Consider the following 19,377-nt stretch of genomic DNA (forward strand, 5'->3'; position numbering starts at 1 on the left):
GCAGTCCGAACGGCTCCTCCACTTCCCCAGAAAACAGTCCAGCAGCAGGTGCAAATGAAGATGAAGAGTGTATGAATGAGTCATTTGATTCGGCAAACACGAGAGTAGCGGACGTTTATTGGATGGGAGGCAGGAAGTATACGTCTGTGGATCAGATGGTCACTCGATATCAAGCAGAGGAGATTCTGGACAATCTCTGTCTAACCAATCCAGTAAGTTGTTTCAAATTTTTGTAGTAGTGAGGATCTATGGCGTAGAGTGTTTTTTTTCGTGTTATTTCAGCTGCCTCAATGAGCGATTGGAGAGGGTAAATGGGCTGTCATATTCAAGCTCTGTCAGTCGTAGTTCGAATTTCTAATGATCTTGAAGTAGCTTGAAATTTGAATCAAGACTTTTATGGGTTCCGATGATTTTTTTTCAGGAAATGTTCCTGTTTGACAGAAGCAGGTCTTATGAAAATGTATTATTGTTTTTATTTTTTCAAATTTTTTTGGAGAGGCTTTGGAAATTTTTTTCTCAAAAAAATATGTTTTTCTCCGAAACTACTCTTTCGTTTTTCAGAAAGTGCAGTCAATGGAAATTACGCCCACTTCTGTGTGTGCGTGCGTAATCCTCTTGTCACTTCCTCACCTTACTCTACAATCTACAGCCTTCGAAAAACTGTGGGGGGGGGGGGGGGAATATTTGACCCAATTTTTTTCGTTCTCTTGAATACTACCCTCCGAATTGATTCCCCTTAAAAGGATAAGTTGTGGTTAGCTCCCTTCCAAAAGCGGGGGTACACCCATTACACGAAAAGTTATGACCCTCGGAGAGACAAAAAGTGAATTTTTGACCCTTTTTTCCAAACTTTTTGACTTCTCTCGGAAAACTTTTCTCCAAATCTGAGATTTTGGATCTCAAAAGAGTGAACGAGGTGAGGTAGGCTGCCTGCATCAGCAGTATTGTCCAATTTTTTTTCTAGACGATAAGTTATTTACCCCTGAAAAGTCAAATTTTGATTTTTGACCGTTTTTTTAAAACTTTTTGACTTTCCTCAAAAACTACCCTCCAATCTAAGATTTTGGTGTTCAGTCGTAGGGACGAGATTTAGGAATTTTCACTGCATAAGTATTTAGGCCCATTTTGTATACAAAATCTTATGGCCCTCGAAAAAGTCAATTGTTAGATTGATCGTTCTGAACTTTTCTCGAATATTATCATCCAAATCTTTAATTTTGGGTCAAATGGAGAGAACAGGTTGTGGGAAGCTCACCTGTATTAGTGGCTACTGACAATTTTCTTTAACCAAAATGTTATTGTCCTCGGAGAAATCATCTTTTGAGTTTTTGCCCGTTTTTTGAAACTTATTGACTTTCTCGAAAACTACCCTCCCAAATCTGAAGTACTGAATTCAATCGAAAGACCAGTTTTTGTGACGCTCCCCTGCGTAAGCGCCTACGCTCAATATTTTTTCATTAAAATAAGGGTCCTTTGAAAAGTCGAAATTTAGAATATTTGACCGTTTTGAAATTTTTTGAGTTTTCTCGGAACTACTTTCCCAATTTGAGATGTTGGGTTCAATCAAAACAAAGGTTTGAGAGAAGCTCCCTCGACGAAATGGCGATGTCCAAATTTGTTAAAAATAAATTTATGGCCGCCAGAAAAGTTTTGATTTTCTGTGCAACTGTGCGACTACTGAAAACTACCCAGCCGAAGCTGATATCAATAGTTTAATCTCGGCAACAGATCTCTAGACGCTTCAGATATGGTCGAAACTATCAATCAGTTCTTAGGAAAGTCTTTCTCGCAAATGCAAAACAGGCTCTGAAAAAATGGAAAAATTCACTTCGCATTGAATGCGAGAAATCAAGTGTTGTATCTATTTGAAGTGTTACGCCTTAAAATTTGTACGAAAATGTCTTAAGGAAATTTCTAAATTCTCCAAACAATTCACTCTTATTTTTTGCAGAAACAATCAAAGTTTTGGTGAAGTCCGTTTTTTAAAATTATCGAATTCATCCCTCATCAGTACAAGAAAATCAAAAACTATTAAACAGGTACCTCCAGCTCTAGCTGGGCCCCTAGTCTTAAAAATTTTTCAAGCTCAAATTTACTTTTTCGCTTTTGCGGTTTGATTTTTTTTAAAAGTTCCGTTCATTTTCTTTGTTAAAAGGATATCAAACTTCTATATCGAACAACGAAAGTGTAGAGGTCACGAAAAATGTGATCGACTTCTAGTTTCGAAAGTGGAGTTTAGTTATCAGATTTCCCAGTGAAATATAAATTTTGTCTAATGATATAGTTTTCTCAAATTTGGCTGGAAATTGTTCTGGAAATTCCAAGTGCTTTAAGGCCATGTGTTTTTTTTCTGTTTACTTGCGTTTTTTTTTCCAACTGTTCAAACTAGTTTGCAGGTGTTTGTGAAAAATTGAACCGGTAACATTATGGGTTTCTGGAATTGAATTGATTTTAGTCGAAGTCTAATTTTGATTACTATCATTGTTACTTACAAAAGTCTGAATAAGTCATCCATTTCTGAACACATTTCGGTTATTTATTTGATAGATTCTATGCATTGTATTGGTGTTGGTTTGGTCGTTGTGATATTGGCATATTTTTTTCATTTTTTTTTTGGACTCAATAAGGTTTTCTGCACGAATCTTAGTAAGTTTTATATCAGGTTCCATTTTCTGAAATGTTGCTCTCTTGTCAGCCCAAACCGTTAATTGAGATGAAGGCAGCCTCACAACTCAATGATGAACAACAGAGTAGAAACGGGCTTGCAAACGGTCAGAGGTCAAGCTGGGAACTGGATGATGAAGACGTACAGACAGTGCTACGCAGTCGGATGTCAACCAGATCCCAAGACGCTTCAGATCTGGTCGGAAATTACGAATCAGTTCTGAAGAAGGGCTTTCTCGACAAATGCAAAACAGGCTCTGTGAAGAAATGGAAGAAATGTTACTTCGTACTGAATGCGAGAAATCAAGTGTTGTATCTGTTTGAAGATAACACAACGGTGAGTTACTTAAGCAAAAAATATGAGAAGTTTTGTGAAGTTATTAATTTAATTGTAGCTTATAGATTGTTGCTCTTCCAATTAAATGCAAGAAAGTAAGTTATAGTCTCTAGATTTCAGCGTTGTAAAGTTTGCGGGTTTAACTAATGTAACAATGTTTGGGAAGTGCGTCTTGTCCTTGATTGATGTGGTACACTCGCTTCGGAAGCCTGACAATCACTGTCGTTGTATGGATGTTTCTAACTGTATAGCTAATAACTCGCTCAGTATTTTTTCCTAAAACTTTACTTGGAAAAAGAGTTTGGATCTCTTTAACAATCTCTACCCCCTATGGTACCTATTAACGAGTATCTACACCTATAAAGGAATAATTCAGCGGTTAAGCATATTTTTTGTTCATTTTACCCCTTGCTCTTAGGGAATAGTTATAGAGATCCGAGAATGCAATGAAAAAGGTTGCTCAGTAAGTAGTCTTATCTATTGACATTCAACGTGAGTAGAAGGATCTGAGATTTGGTATTAGCTATACATTTGGCCTATCGAATTGGCATTCCTAGACAAAGTAGCTTTACTAGTTTTCATTTCAGCGCAAGAAACCGAAAGATCTGATAGACATGACGTCATCACAAGTGTACCCGATTGACAGCAGTCTGTCGGACAGGAACTTTGCGTTCCAGATCGTCACCCGATTCAACTCCGACCCCCAACCCAGAATTCTATATTTAGCCGCCATATCCGCACAGGAACGACAGGCATGTATCTCTGCAACCCGCGAGTGTGAAAATCATTTCTATAATTTAAGACTATTGTAACTTTGAGGCTAATTATTTACACAAGCGAGGCGTAATGTATAAAAATGATAATTTTTTAAAACCGAAGTAGCAAATAAAAGTGTTTATTTGGTGGCAATTTTGGTATTTTTCAATTTAACCTTATTTAAGCCTATTTAGGCATAGAAAATTTAATAGCATATGTTCTTTTTGGCTTGCGTTTATTTCTGGAGATGTTATGAAAATGTATGGGATTTGTTGTTTTGTTTTTTCGACAGTTTGGAAAATTTTTGTACTTTTCGCCGAAGTTTCTTTTTTTTCCAACAACTATTGAACCGTTTTCCACAAAAATGGTACCAATGGACAAACGGGCTTCCTCTTCTATGTGCCTGCATAGTTCGTTAGTTTCTTTTCATTTTACCCTACGTTCTACGGCCCTCGAAAGTTTCAGTAGGGGGATTTTTGACTTTACCGATTTGTTTTGAATTTTTGCATTTTCTCAAATATTGAATACACAAATCTGAGATGAATGTTTGAATAAACAAAAACAATCTATCGCAATTTACCTACGTTTTACGGCCTTCGAAAGTTTCAGTGGGGTATTTTTGGCATTTTGGTTAATTTTGAAATTTTTCTCAAAAAACTACCCTGTCAAATGAGATAAAGGGTTTAACCGAAAATGTGAATCTTCCCTGTGCAAGCGGCTTTGCCCTTTTTTTAAAACTTTTTTTTTCAAAAACTAACCTGCTAATTCTAAGGTTGATAACTCATTCAAACTAGCATGGTGCTCAGGTTTTTCCTGCATAACGTGTTTCACCCTATGTTTTTGCAGAAAAACCGATGTGGAATGCGGGAAATTCCATTTTTTGACAATTTTAACCGTTTTTGTTTTTAATTTCGTCACTATTCTCAAAAACTACTTGCTAAGCCTGATATGAATAATTCAATCTAGAAATCAGGGCGTGTAAAATTTCCCTGCTTAAGAGGTTAAGCCCTTGCTTAAGTCGAGAAAAGTTTATGGATTTAGGAATAGTGAAATTTTTGATCGCTTTTCAATCTTTTTCACTGTTTTCGAAACTACCCAGCTGAATCTGAGACAAATAATCTAATTGAAAGAGCGAGTAGTAGTTTTCTCCTTCTAATAAACAGCTACTCTCCTAATTAAGCATAGAAATTACTAGGGCTTTGCGTAAAAATCTTTTTTTTGTTGAAATTTTGAACAATAATTGATAAAAAAAATATAAGAACAGGTATATCCAGCATTAGCTGGGCCACTAGTTTACTTCCTAGTGACCCTGGCGCAGATGCGAGGACGTGAGTGACACTCCTAATTATCAGGTCGGAGATTCAAAACTGGAACATAGAAATAGTTTTTTTGCTTGATTTTTTGCTGCTGAATTGGTGGCTAGTGTTACTAAAATTACAAGTGGACGTGAAGCAGATGTGAGAGCGTGATACTCCTAATTTCAAAATTGCTATTCAAAATTTTTCTCAAGGTGTATTTATAATTTTTTCCTTTTTCCTTCATTTTGTTTTGCCTGTTTAGAGCTCTTTTTTGCATTTTCCTCGCTTGTGTTTGCGAAGCACAGCTTCGCCTCTGTGTAAACCTTGAGGCTTGAACACGGTTTTTGGTGAGAAAAGATCGATTTATTCAATAGACATTTCTGTAATTTGTTTGTTTTATTGCAACTGGAATCAATCAATACTAAGGATTTTAAGAGTTTACGGCGTTGAATTAAGTATTTAACAAGTGGCTTTACTTGTTGGACTTTTTGGTACCTCGTTGATAATAATTTGATGTTCGTAGGAATGGATGTCGTCTCTTATGATGTGCCAGGGCAGCTTCCCCTTCTCCTCCTCGGTCGGACAGCTCCTTGAACAGAAGAGTGTAGAGAAACTAATGGAGGCAAAGAGCAGAGAGTGCCAGAACCTCTATTTAGAGATCAAAGAAGTATTGGACCTTGCCAGTCCTAAAGTGTACAGTTTCATGCCACCCGCTCATAATTTGTTCGTACTAATACAACTAGACGACATACCCTACGCTAAGACTTGCTCTCTAGACGAGATGAAGAGTCAATGTACATTCCAGAAGTTCTGTTTCAAGTGAGTTATAACTTTATTATTGAAGTGTCTCGTTATAACTACATTATTGAATTAATTAAGTGTCAAGTAACGAAACGAAGACACCTAATGTTCCGACTATTGAAAATGGGGAGAAACTTTGTATTTGAGGGTTTTCTGTTTTCCACGAAAAATCATGTACCTCAAATAATCATCGGGATGTACCTCAAATGATCATCATATTAAAGACCTTTCATCGTGATACGAACTACATTGAAAAATTTCAGAAGTTGTCCCAGTGTCGAGAAAAACCGTCCTGAAAATTTGAGTTTTCGTCTAATCTCAAGCGAGTCTAATTTTGAAGAGTCTGATTTCGAGCGTTCGTTATTACCTTTGCGATAAGTAAGGGAATTGCAACTGGGTACTAGACTTTTTTTTTCTCGTAAACAACTTTGTTCACAGGACTCTTCTCGTCTGGACTCATTTCCATGGAGCCTCTTAGCAGCCAATTTACCGCTGCCGATAACCAATTTACCGCTGCATATTATCTTTGTGCTTGTGGGGATTTTAAATATCTGACCTGTTCAAATATTTTATATGTCGCTTGTAATTTTACCAACTCGATTTGTTAAATATTCATGTGTTCTTGTTTTTTTCCTTTCCCTTTTTTAGGCTTTATAGGTTTCGAACTATATTATATCGGTTTAGTGGCCGCATATTGCCTCGTTTGACGAGGGAAAAGTTTGAAAGTTTTTTTTTTTGTGTGTGTGTGTGTGTGTGTGTGTGTTTTGAGGGTGAGGAGGGAATTAATATTTTTTAGAAAGTCTTAAAATTTTGAATTTTTTTTGGCTTAATAAGTTTATGGGTGTGTGTTTTGAGGGCGAAGGGAACTTAATAACTTTAAAGTATTCTTAAATTTTTTTGAATTTTGTCCGCTCTATTTTTTTAATCGGCAAAGTAAGTTTCGGCGTATAATATATCGGCTGAGTATCATCATATTGCGTCGTTCGAGGAGCAAAAATTTTTTTTGGTTGTGTGTGTGTTGAGGCTGAGGAGTACTTAATAACTTTTTGTTAGTTTTAAACTTTTTTTGATTTTTTTCGGCTTAATAGGTTTCGGCCTATTTTATATCGGCTTCGTGGCCTCAAATTGTTTCATTTGACGGGGGAATAAAGTGCGGTTGTGTGTGTAAAGTGCGGTAAAGTGCTCAGCTTCCTCGGTGTAGAAAAATTGATCATATAGGTTAAGAGAACTCCAAGAAGTTCAAATTTAGTTTCTTTAATTCCACTTCGAGCGAGTAGAGCGATCGAGCAGCGATCGTTATAACAAAATTTAATTTTGTTTTAGGCCTCTAGGCTAAGGAAACATGATTGTACGTAAAAGAATTTTTGTTCTGGAAGCTTCACTTAGCGCTTCAGCAAAAAGTTCAAGAAAGTTTGAAAAAAATTGTTGTCGTCGACTATGCCTATCTTAATAACTTTCTACATGTTTGCATAGTTCTCTCATCACGCCGCGCAGAAGAAATTACACTATTTTGAATGAAAATGAAACAATCGATTTTTGTAGAATTTTGTCGGAACATTCGGTGGTACTTCAAAAACGTTTAATAATATATCAGTCATTTTTTTCTTTTCTTTAGTTGATAGACTATTTGCCTCATAGGTCGTGTGAATGTTTATATAGGTTTTTCCAGGAAAGTTGCTCACGCTCAAATTTGGTTTTTTTGCGATTTTACTTCTGAATTCAATTTATTTTCGAAAGTGGGTTTAAATTTTAATATTTCCCAGCGGAAGTTTCCTTATGACACTTTTCTCAAATTGGGTTACTTTTTAATGCGTGATATATTTTTTCTCTGGAAGTATGAAGTCTCCCAAAAACAAAATCAGTCATTTTTGTTTGGTTTTTTCCCGACCATGGAAAATGAGGAGGAGTTTTGTATTCGGGTGTGTCTTAGTTTTTTTGATTATTTTAAAACTTTTTTGTTTTCCACGCAAATTCAAGTACCTCAAATAGTCATTGACAGGAGCGTGTGATATTTCATATTAAAGCCTTTGTAGTCGTGATTCAAATGACATTCTGAAATTCCAAAAATGATTTGTACTGTCCAGAAAAATCGGTTTGAAATTTCAATTTGATTTTTAGTCTATTTTTGAGCGAATAAAGCGATCAAGTAACGTTTGTTATATATAAAAATGAGAAAATTAGGCTAAAATAACTTGATTTTACTAAAAGGAAGCTTGATTGAGCACTTCTCTGGCAAAAAATCTTTCTACAAATATTTACGCTTGCGATTAGCAAGCGGTATCAAATCGGAAGGTAGTCTTTTTTCGGGTTAACAACTAATTTGACAAAATCAATTGAGTCTCGTATGTTGAATTACAGTTGATCACAGCCGACATGCTTAATTTCATGAAATATCGACTACTGGGTGAGTACTGGTTAACTATAGGGTAGTTTCAAGGAAGATTTAAATTTTTTATGATTTCTATGATTCTCGAAAATGTCAACTTCCTAATGTTTTGGCCGTTTTATGGACGTTTCTCGAAAACTATCCTGCTAAATCTGATATCATATGTTCAAAAGACAACAGCTTGTTGGAAGCTTACCTTCATAATATGCTGTGCCCATTTAGTTTTGAGACACTGACCGTTTTTTGGAAGTTTGAAACTTTGACCGTTTTTGACTCAGCTCGAAAATAAAGGTGCCAATTCTCGGAATAAGTGTTCAATCGAAAAAATCACTTTTTTGGAATCTTTTTTTTATCGGCCATGACCTGCTTTTAGCAGAAAAAGTTTTCTTCATCGAGACCTAGGTGCCCTTAATCGAGACATACGAAAATTTTGGTTCACCTAGTTTTTTAACATTTTTCATTTTTTTCGACTTATGCTATTTTATGATTGTTGTATCGCAATTCATTTAGGCCTAATTAACTTATTTTCTACGCGTTCGTATAATTGTATCATGTAATTGTAGATGTACAAAAAAGACTCTGAATTTTTTTCCTGAAAAGGTGGTCGGAACATTCTGTGCTCCAACCACACAAAAAAGACAGTCACTTGAAGTTTTTTCTCTGTTGTTTGCATTTGGCGATCCTTGTTAGGTCTTGGTGAATAATTCGCGATTGCTGGAAAGCAACTGTATCGTAGGAAAATTGAATTACTGACGATTTAGTGACTATAAATTGCGAGTAAATGAAATGAATGACTTATGGGAAAATTAACATGCGTTTTTAATTGAGTTTACGTGTGAAAAAATAATCTTGCTATTTAAAACATGCTTTGTTTGCTCCAACATTACCGCCCCGTTGATATTTGATCAATTTTTTTGCATTTCAGATAGATGTGAATTTTGGATGCAGAAAGAAGAAGGCGGGTGTGAAGTTGTCGGGATTGATTGCGTGGCAGGTGGAAGTTGTGGAGAAGGTGACGAAGGTGAATTGGGAGTGTCGGGTGGTCCTCAGGTGGACGGAGTTGGTTGATGCAGACCCTGATCCTGTGGCGAAGAAAAGGAGTAGAAATCATCGTTATAGGAAATGTCGGAATGATGGGTTTAGAAGAAGGACGAGGAAGAGGAGTTGGATGACTGACCATTGTTTTTGAATTTTGTTTTTGATCTGTTTGTTTGTAGAGTTTGTTGTTTTATCTCTCGTCTTTCATCGGCAATTTCCGCAATCTCAAAATCCGTTATGTACTAAGCTTCCCATTTCCTACTTTTACTTGTACCACTCTCACTATACTATCGTTCTCGGCATAAATATTTTCCACGATTCCAAGTGGCCATGATAAAGGGGGCTTATCATCAGTTATGTATATTAGATCTGCCTTTTTCAAATTTTAATGCTCTACGCGGTTCTTATTGCGTTGTTGCATAGCGGTTAGATATTAAATTTTCAGAATTCTGCAATCAGTTTTTGCAGGTAGTTGAATTGTTTTCTCGGGCATTTTTCATCTTCAGTAAGCTCATCATTAGTAAGATCAGCAACAATGGTCAATTGAGTTGACTTGAAGCCATATAGCAGCATTGATGGAGTATATTTGGCATCATCATGCACAGTGTATTTGGCATCATCTGAGATCGTTGTGATCGGTCTTGAGATGAGTATAGCTTCTATCTGACAAAGCACTGTGTACATCTCAAGTTGAAGATTTCCCATAGCAGTTTTCCCATAGCTCTTCGAAGGTTGAAGCCCTTGCAGGTATAGTAGTCCAATTGATACCGAAGTCTGGAGCATCATCAGTTAGGCTGTCTATCTTGTGTCTATCCTGTAGAAGTCTCTTCAATTGAGTTAGATCGTTGAGTGATCCGATGAAGTTCGTACCATTATCGGAGAAGATCTACTTTGGGCATCCTCGTCGAGCAATGAACCTTCTGATAAGCTTCAAGCAAAATTCAAATGGATTGCTTTAGTGGAAAAGGAAAGGAAAACTACTTTGTAACACTTGTAGTTGATCGGCTTCCTTATAGTACATTAGTCCGGCTAAGTCGATAGCAACATAAGAGAATGGTGGTGATGGGTTGATTCTCTCACAAGGGTAACCTCCCATCAACTGATTCATTGCTCTACTATGGAACCTGAAGCAAGTGATGCAGTTGCCTATCATTGCTCGCGACATCGTCTTGACTCGTATGATTCAGAACTGCTGCCGAGTGTGAGCAACAGTGGCGTTCATTCCACTGTAGTTGAACAATGGGACTAAGGCGGATCACTGTTCTCGAAAAGTGAGTGTTCGTTCGGAGACAAGATCATCTGAAATTTGGCTTTCTTGTTTAGGCAATCAGCAGCTGCGAGTCTTCCAACTTTTAGCAATCCATCATCGTCTATTAACGGATATAGCTGAAGGAGGTTTGATATCCGGCTAATATCTTTTCCCTTTCCGATTGCTTTCATTTCTTAGTCAAAATGCTGCTCTTGAACGTCTCGTACAAGAAGGTTTACTCCTAACTTTCGAAGCTGATTACGATCGTCGGTGTTCACCTTCACAAATTTCAGGAAGACCTTAGTGACTAAAGCTCCAATGCATAGAGCTTGACCGAAAGAGCGCCATCGTCCCAAATTGAAGAACTTTCCGCTATTTTTGTCTGCCCAACGTTTAGTCCTGCTCGCATTTGCTGCTTGCATGGTTACCTCCCCACCAGCTGCCTGAGTGAACAGTATGGTTTCGTCGAATGACCGTTTGAGCTCGTTCTATTCATTTGCTTCGAGAATTGTTGTTTTTGACGGAATAAAAACTTCATTTCTGTCACCAAGAGGGCTCTGACCACCGAAGCTGCAAATTTTGTAGTTCAGCTGCTGGTACTGGTCGCGTTGTATGATCGGTTGGGTTTTGATGAGGCGGCACGGGTTTCCACTTGTCGGCTGGTAGCATCTGTTGAACGTTGGCAATGCGGTTGGCCTTAAAAGTAAAATACCTGTTTGGAGATGATCTGATCCAAGCAAGTGTTTCTGTTGAATCACTCCAGGCGCTGATATCTACCACCAGTTGCAAAGTCTGAATCAACTTCAAAACACATTTCAGGAGTTTACAGCCCAGAACCATTGAATAAAGCTCGAGTTTTGGAATGCAAACTGTCTTCCTTGATGCAAGTCGAGAATTGGCGGCTAGCAATGAAGTGAGGATTCCTGTGTCTGAAGTTATTCTGGCATAGATAGCTGCTCCATAAGCCATCTCCGATGCATCGCAGAAGAGATGAAGATCGATTTGCTGAAAGCTGTCCTTGGCCAAGTACCGAGCTACAGCCAGGGAAGACGAAAATTCTAAGCTATCCATCCAGTGTCGGAATTGGTTCGCTATACGTGCCCCAAGGTCATCATCATATTCCAAATCCCCATCCCATGTTTTTTTGGAATAGAATCTTCGGCATTATCGTTACAGGGGTCACTAGTCCAACAAGGGGATCAAAAACTAGTCGCAAGTTGCTTGCTATCATCCGGCGAGTGATTTTAGTGTTTGAATGCTTTTTGGCAAAGCTAATGAGTTGCTTTCAATCATTGTAGATTGGCTTCTGTGTGTTTTTTTCTCTATTTAGCGAGATTTAGCTGACCAGAGGATGCTGGGTGGAGCCTGTTTGTGTTTTCTGCGAATTGAACATTGATTGAAACTCCTGATATTTTTTGTCCGAAAATATCTTGGGGCTTGCTTTAAACGCGTCCTTGCCCTTTTTGGTGGGTTCGTTTTTGAGTTTTTCACTTCCGTCGAAGTTGACCACATTACGGCTGGTGTGAAGTTATGGCTCCTTTGCCACATTATGGCTTCTTTGCAAAAAAAATCTTTGTATGAGGCAACTGGATGGTTTCTGTCAATGCGGCAAGCCAGTGAAGTGTGCTGATAGCCGGTTTGCTCTCGATTTTTGACTTTTTCGGTCGGAAAACTTCGTTCAAAGTTGGCCCTTTCTTGGGTTAAATCGACCTCGGAACTTGAAAAATTATTTTTTGACTCTAGTTCACATGTAGTTGTCTTAGGGCAATCATGGTGAATGCGATTGTCAAGGTTTGGTTGCTCTTTGTTTTCTTTTTTAGCATTTTCCAAGCTTCCGGAGTTGACCAGAGTCGTAGGGTATCTCGTGAAAGCTTTCTTCTCAATACTTTGATCCTTGGCAAAAATCTAGGCGATTCATCGGGCATCTGCTGGGGCTCGAATGCACCCGGTCTTGGTTTCCAGAGGCTCCTTTTTCCTTGTCATCTGGGGGGCTGAACTAGGCCACTTTTTTTTTACTTTTTCGGCAACAACTGGAACTGCTTCAAAATCAACACTCGAGACTTTTGCGGGCTTCATATGGTTTGCGGTGCCTTGGGGGCACGCCTGTAGGCTTCAATGAGTCCAATTTATCCATACATGGGTTCTGGAAACAATCAGAAACTGGATGCCATTTGAGCTCATCAGTTTTGACGCTGTGGTCATTTTCTGCTAAGAATAACTCTTTTTTTCATGCAATTTGTCGGCTATATCGTGCATGACAACTTTGTTGCTGCTTGTCCACTTCCGAATGTGCAGGCAGGCTTTGTCCAGAGTGTACACGTAGAAGGACTCGCGAATTGATAGCTTTGTCTGTTCAACATCTGTTGTGTCGGCGGTGTCTGACAAGATTCGTATGGCGTGATAGCTTCTTGAATGCTTCTCAATTGATTCCTTCTCAATTGATTCCTCTTCTTCTCATCGTGATTACTTCTCAATCGCGTGATTACTTCTCAATTGATTCCTCTTCTTCTCATCTCCAGTAGAGCTGATGTAGATTTCTGTATTTGGCGTGTAGTTCTAATTGCCTGTACATCTTGGTGATGTCATCAGATAGTGCAATTTTGTAGAACCGGAACCGGACAAGGTTGTTGAAGAGGTCTGGCTGCTCCTTGGGACCAACCAGTAGAAAATCGTTCAACGATTCTCCATTTGAAGTTGGAGCTGATCTAATGAAAACAGCTCTGCTTTTTGTTGTTGTTGAATCCAACTTCCAAACTACATGATGAGGCATGATGAAGTACTTCTCGACTGGTAGAAATTGATCTGACACAGGTACCTTTTCTATATGGCCAGTGTCAATTATCTCCTGGAAGAAGTCGTTATATTGGTCCTTGGCTTCACAGTTCTATCGGAGCTTCCTTTCATTAGAATTGTATTGCCGGAAAGCTTTGCGTGCTGAGTGACCAATATCGGGCAACCATTCATGGTTGATTTCGTCTTAGATCCCCTGTGATTTGTTGATTGGCAATCTCATCATAGCTCGTCCGTCTAGGCCATACGTCGTAGTCTGATCGAAATGTCGGATACATTCAAGCTCGTTGAATGAGTGCTGGCATTCAAGAGATGAAGTGATATCCTCAATTTCCCAGAATCTGTCAAATGTGGTGGACTGGCTGTCAAGCAAGTTGATTCCATATCATGGCGAGTGTCTTCGTGTTGTGACTGTGTGATCGGTATCGGCGACACCTGAGACTGTCCAATGAAGGATCGTGTCGGTTAGCAGTATAGTTCATTCCTTGACATTCCGTTACTTTACATTGTGTGTGTAGACGGATTGTCCAAGCAGGAGATCAATTGCGTTGGGCTTGTCGAAAGCTGGATCTGCTAAGTTGTGGTTGCTGACCTTTCGTAGGTCTGTGGCTGCGATTTGGGTGTTTGAATGCTCATGATCCGTGATGTTTTCGAACACCACACAAGAAACTTTGAAATTGTTACCAGACTTTGGTAGAATTGTGAGATTCATTCGACCATGGGTAGACATAGCGTTCTTCTGGTTCACTCCAATTATGCGATCTGGAGCTTCTGTTGGTTTGAATCCAAGCCGGTGCATGGCCTGTAGGGTGATGACGTTCGTCCGAGCACAATTGTCTACGAGCGCACTCAAGTGATGAATTCGACCATTCTGAGATCGAACTTTGCCGTTGGAAGAATTGTGATAGTTCCAATTCGGTTGATTTGAAGAGCATCTATTGTCGCTGCGAGATGAGGACTGGGCTGACTAGAATTGCCATGAAGAGTTGTTTGATGCTTCTTTTGAGATGTCTTGCACAGTGATGTTGAAGGACATTGCTGGATGCCGTGGCTGGCAGACGAACAATTGAAGCGCATGTTGTTGTTGTTGTTGTTGATGGAGCTCGTCATAGATGATATGAGGGACGTAAACGTCCTGTTCGGCCAATAAACATTAAAACTTTGTCCGGATTTGTTTGCAAAACTGAGATAATGGGGTTTGAGCCCAAAGTTAACAATCTTTCTTCATTCCATTTATCGCATTTCAGGATGAAATGCTCTGTGTCTTCAACTTCTTCACTGTCACACTGACGGCACTGCGGAGATTCAATACGACCAAAGAGATGCTCAGTTTTAGCTAGGTTACTACATCGATTCACCCGGAGCCTATGCAACAAAACTTCCTCTTCTCTTGAACGATTAGTTGAATGCTCCAAAGCCATGCCATTACAAATTCGTCTGTGTAAGTGATCTTCGTCCACTTTTTGCCGGTAATCTTCTAGTGTCACTTCTTCTCTATTCGTCAGAATAAACTCTTTCGTACTGAGATTTTCTGGTTTATATTGGATCATCTTTCTAGCGGTAACTCTCCAGTCCGGACGAAATCTGCTATCCCCTCTCGCTTTCAGTCTCTGAGGCGGGCCGTCATCTGTCAAAAGATGCAGGTGATGATCTATCGGGAACCGGAGGAACTTACTGTACAAAATCGCTGCCTTTTCGTCACTGTACTGCTTCAACGAAGAAAGCCTTGCCTCAGCGCGAGTAGCGACGGCATTGGAACTTGCTGGCGTGCCACAAATAATTCTTGCTGCTCTGTTGATGCATGCCTCCAGTTTATTCCAATTCGAGTCCGAGAGAAAAGAACCCCAAACTTCACTGGCGTAAAGTGCTCCTGGCTTGACATAGGCATTATACAATCTTCTAAGGTCAGTGGATGTCAGACCCCAGTTCTTCCCTGACAAACTAGAAAGCAGTTGTGTCCTTTTCCTCATCTTCTTCACCATGATGTTTGTGTGTTCGGAAAACGTCAACTGTGTATCAATGTTGACACCCAGAATCTTGATATGCTTGTTGAAAGGAACTTGTGTGTTCTCCAGAAGAAGAGCTGGCTGTGCTTTGCCTGCCGTCTCTCTCGGGTCCAGGCTGATCACTAACCCCTCAGTCTTCGACGGTTCAATGAGCATATAATGATCACTCGCCCAAGAACTGACGCTATCCAGAGCTGGTTGCATTCTAGCTGCTGCTGAATCAGGAGAAACATCCTCATTATAAAGCGAATAATCATCCGCAAATTGGGCACTTTTCGTGTCTGGAGCATTTTGAGCAATCCTTGTAGGCAAACTAGCCGTAGCAAGACAAAAAAGCAAAGGGGACAGAGGTGAGCCTTGTGGAACTCCCTGCTGAAACACCTTATACTTGGAAAGAGAACTGTTCCATCTGACACACGCTCTTCTGTCGCTAAGAAACGACTTGATCCACCGCAGGCAAGTAGGATGAAGGCCAGCTTTCGCTAAGTCTCTAAGAAGACCACCACGCCACACCCTATCAAACGCTCCTTTGAAGTCAACTGCCGTGATCACTGTTCGCTTCTTCATCTGTAAGTTGTCGAATGCCTTTTGGCTGAGATTAGCAAGAACATCTGTTGTGGATCGTTTGGCACGAAATCCTGACTGACAATCTGGAATCATGTGAGTACTCTCGGCCCAATGACGAACGCGGGATTCCATCATAGACTCCAGAACTTTGGCAATACACGGCAACAGAGAAACGGGCCTATAACTCTTTATCTGAGAAGGCGGTTTACCATTCTTCAAAATTGGCACAATGACTGCACGTTTCCAGCAATCTAGAACTTTTCCTAGACGTAAGCTCTCATTGAAGACACAAAGCAGAAACAAGATGCAATTCTCTGGCAAGTGCTTGATCATCTGGGGAACAACTCCATCTGGGCCGGCAGCTCCATTCTTCATCTTCTGTAAAGCTCTTGCCAACTCGTCTTCGGTGAAACTGTCACCCAGCTCACCTTCCGAAGTTTCTTTCAGACTTTCTCTAGTCGCTAGGTAAGCTTCCTTGGAGTCCTCTCTAGTGATCTGGACCTTGCTGGCTGCGGCATACGTTTTCACTGCAAGTTCCGCTTTCGACTTGTCAGTGACAGCAGTCTTGTCCCCGGCACACACTGGATTGTCTGGCAATCCCAGTTTCTTCCTGCCATCCATACTTTGAAGCGTGCGCCAGACCTTGGTACTAGGAGTCGCCGGAGACAACGTGTCAACAAACTCCCGCCAACTACGTCGTTTTTCTTCTCTGATGGTATCAGCAAACATCTTCTTCGCGTTCTTGTACCTTTCCACATTTTCTTCGCAAGGGCTCCTCCTCAAGAGACTGAAAGCATCCTTCATAGACCTCTTCGCGCTCTCACAGAGACTAGACCACCAAGGCTTTCTGTTGCCACCAACCTTAGTGAAGGGAGTTGACTCCTTAGCTGCCTTCTGCATCGTCTCGATCAGGACCTTGTAATTCTTCTCCAGTGACATATCTTCATTCCACTCTGACAAACTCCTGTCACACACACTGCTGTACTTCTCCCAGTCTGTTTTGTTGAAGTTATACTTGCGTTTTGTCTCTTCTTCTTTCATCCCTGAAGAGCCAATGACCAATTGAATTGGCAAATGATCGGAACCAATGGTCTCCAGCACATCCCAAGAACAACTACTCGCCACAGAACTGTGCACAATGGTGATGTCGGGTGCTGTTTCCACCATCGCGTGACCCAGCTGCCGAACACGTGTAGGAATGCCACTATTCACATGCGCCATACTGTTGTCAATCAACCAGTCGTCAATTTCTTCTCCCAACTGATCGGAATCTCTGTTCGCATCCCATGAACCATGCGCATTAACATCCGCACAGATAACAGAACTCTTCTCTCTAGGCCAATGGTTCAAATACAACGCAGCATCTCTCACGTCTGCACCACCAGTAGCAGGAGGACGGTACATATTCCAGAGATTCATCCAGCCATGCTTGGTCTCCACTGAAACTCCCAACGACTCCAAAGCAGCTCCTGTCGGAAGATTCAAACTTTCTAACCTGCGTGACTGGACTCCAGGTCTGACGAGCACCGCCAAACCTCCTTGAGGTTGCTCATTCTGCACCAGATGAACCGTGCGTTCTGCTCTATGGACTTTCCACCCATTAGCACTAGGGTCAGCAGTAGAACTCATCAGCTTCGTCTCTTGCAACAACGCAACATCAATTTTCTTCTCGTCGAGAAACTCGTTGAGACTAGTGACCTTACCTCTCCAACCATCGATGTTCAGCTGCAAAATCTTCAAACATCTGGGCACTGGAGTCGTCACTCTTGGTCTCCGAGTTTGGGTGGCTGGCTGCAGAACTGCAACTGGAGCAACAGGGACAGTGGGAACTGTAACACACCCACAATGCCACCTGAAATTCTGATGTGCCCTGATCTCTTGGGTCGACATCCCTGCGCAGCGCTGATGTATCCAATTCTTGCAATCAACACAGTAGATAGACCAGACTCTGCTACTAACCGCCTCACCACAGTATCCACAAGGCCATTTCACCGGCCCCGGATTCAGCTCGATATCCCCTGCCAGAATTAGAAGCCACCATAGATCGGGGTCACTATGGTGCTTCAGCAAAAACCCGCACTGGTTTCCATGTGTTTTGGCCAAACACTCTTTGGTATGGGAAATTTGAGATCCTTCTGCAAGGATCCACACCTGCCGCCACGTGAAGGCTTCCCAAATAGCAGGCTGGCAGACGAACAATTGAAGCGCATCATATCGCTGATCACGAAGTTTTTTCTTTCTGATGTTGTCATCGATCTGTATTTCTCACACTGCCATATTGGATGTCGCTCTTGGCTTGTTTGAACTTTACACTGTGGTAAAGAGAAGCCATTCTTATGAGATCGGTTCTAATCTGTCAAGAACATCTGCTGCTCACGATCTGGCTTATGGGGGTCTGAATTGAGATCCTTCAACCACCTCTAGAGACCTGACTCTGTTGTCTAAGAACACCATGAGTCGATCAAGAGCTTCATTCCCATCGTTTGCAGTTTCCCATGCCTTCTGATAATCAGGATCGAGATTCTCGAAGAGAAGGAAATGGCACAAATTGGTTTCGACTGATCTTCCGAGTGCCATGTTGTGCTGCGAAGTCTCATTGAAGACTGAGTGTAGCTGACGAAGCTGAGACACATTCTCCGTTCGAACTGGCGTGAATTCGTGACAAAAGCTTTCGAAGTATGTCTCGATCATTTTTGTATCTCTGCTCTTTTTGAAATTGATCAATGCAGCTTAGCCAGGCAGTGAAATCGCCTCTGAAACTAGGTAGATTGATCTGCGGCAATCTTATTGTGATCCTTGTTGGTTCAATCTGCATAGTTGAAACAGGGTTGATAGGCTGACTTGATGCGGCTATCATTCTCTTTGCGGCTTGTAGAGTTTTGGCGAGCAGCCTTCGGTGTTGTCTGACATTGCCATTGATCGAGTACTTGATCGTATTCCGCATCCTCGGTGGTGGCGTCAAGCAGCTCGTGATCAGCAGTTGAGGATTGAGCCAAGCAATGCTCAAGCTCGATTGTTTCATCGCTCAACTCGTCTTGGTTACAATTGAGGTTAGCACAAAGGTCGCTGACTTGAGAATAGGCTCAGCCAGTGTGCTTAGTTTCCTTGCGTTATGAGGCGGACCAGAATGAATACTTCGCGATAGCGGGAAAGCGACTGTATCGTATGAAATTTGAATTGATGTTGGTTTAGTTACTATAAATTGCGGGTAAATGAAATGAATAAATTATGGTAAAATTAACATGCTTTGTTTGCTCCTTTATTTGAGTTTGGGTTTTTTCTTTGAAACTCGAAAGTTTTATTTTTTTTTTGAAAGTTTTTTAATAATTTTCTAACTTCAATGATTCTTTTTTGTTGTCATTTGGCTGTTTTCGGAATGCGCCTTTGGTGCCAATTTAGATTAATTTTGAGGTTTAAACGCAGGCACACTTTCCACAAAAAAATGATAGTCACCAAAAAATGCATGAAGTTTGTTTCTGCTAGGG

The 19,377-nt window shown here is 40.5% G+C and overlaps 1 protein-coding gene across 1 annotated transcript in view; it reads left to right on the forward strand.

The window, feature by feature from the left end:
• Window positions 1-19,377, forward strand: part of LOC134839006 (ras GTPase-activating protein 1-like) — a gene marked incomplete at its 5' end in the record, with an annotated part of 36,767 nt that continues 17,390 nt past the window's right edge. Inside the window, 4 exon segments of the mRNA XM_063854383.1 lie at window positions 1-212; window positions 2,696-3,001; window positions 3,589-3,753; window positions 5,579-5,874. Coding sequence (XP_063710453.1) covers window positions 1-212; window positions 2,696-3,001; window positions 3,589-3,753; window positions 5,579-5,874 — 979 coding nt within the window.

Source organism: Symsagittifera roscoffensis, chromosome 2 (assembly GCF_963678635.1).
Source record: "Symsagittifera roscoffensis chromosome 2, txSymRosc1.1, whole genome shotgun sequence".
Taxonomy (NCBI): domain Eukaryota; kingdom Metazoa; phylum Xenacoelomorpha; order Acoela; family Convolutidae; genus Symsagittifera; species Symsagittifera roscoffensis.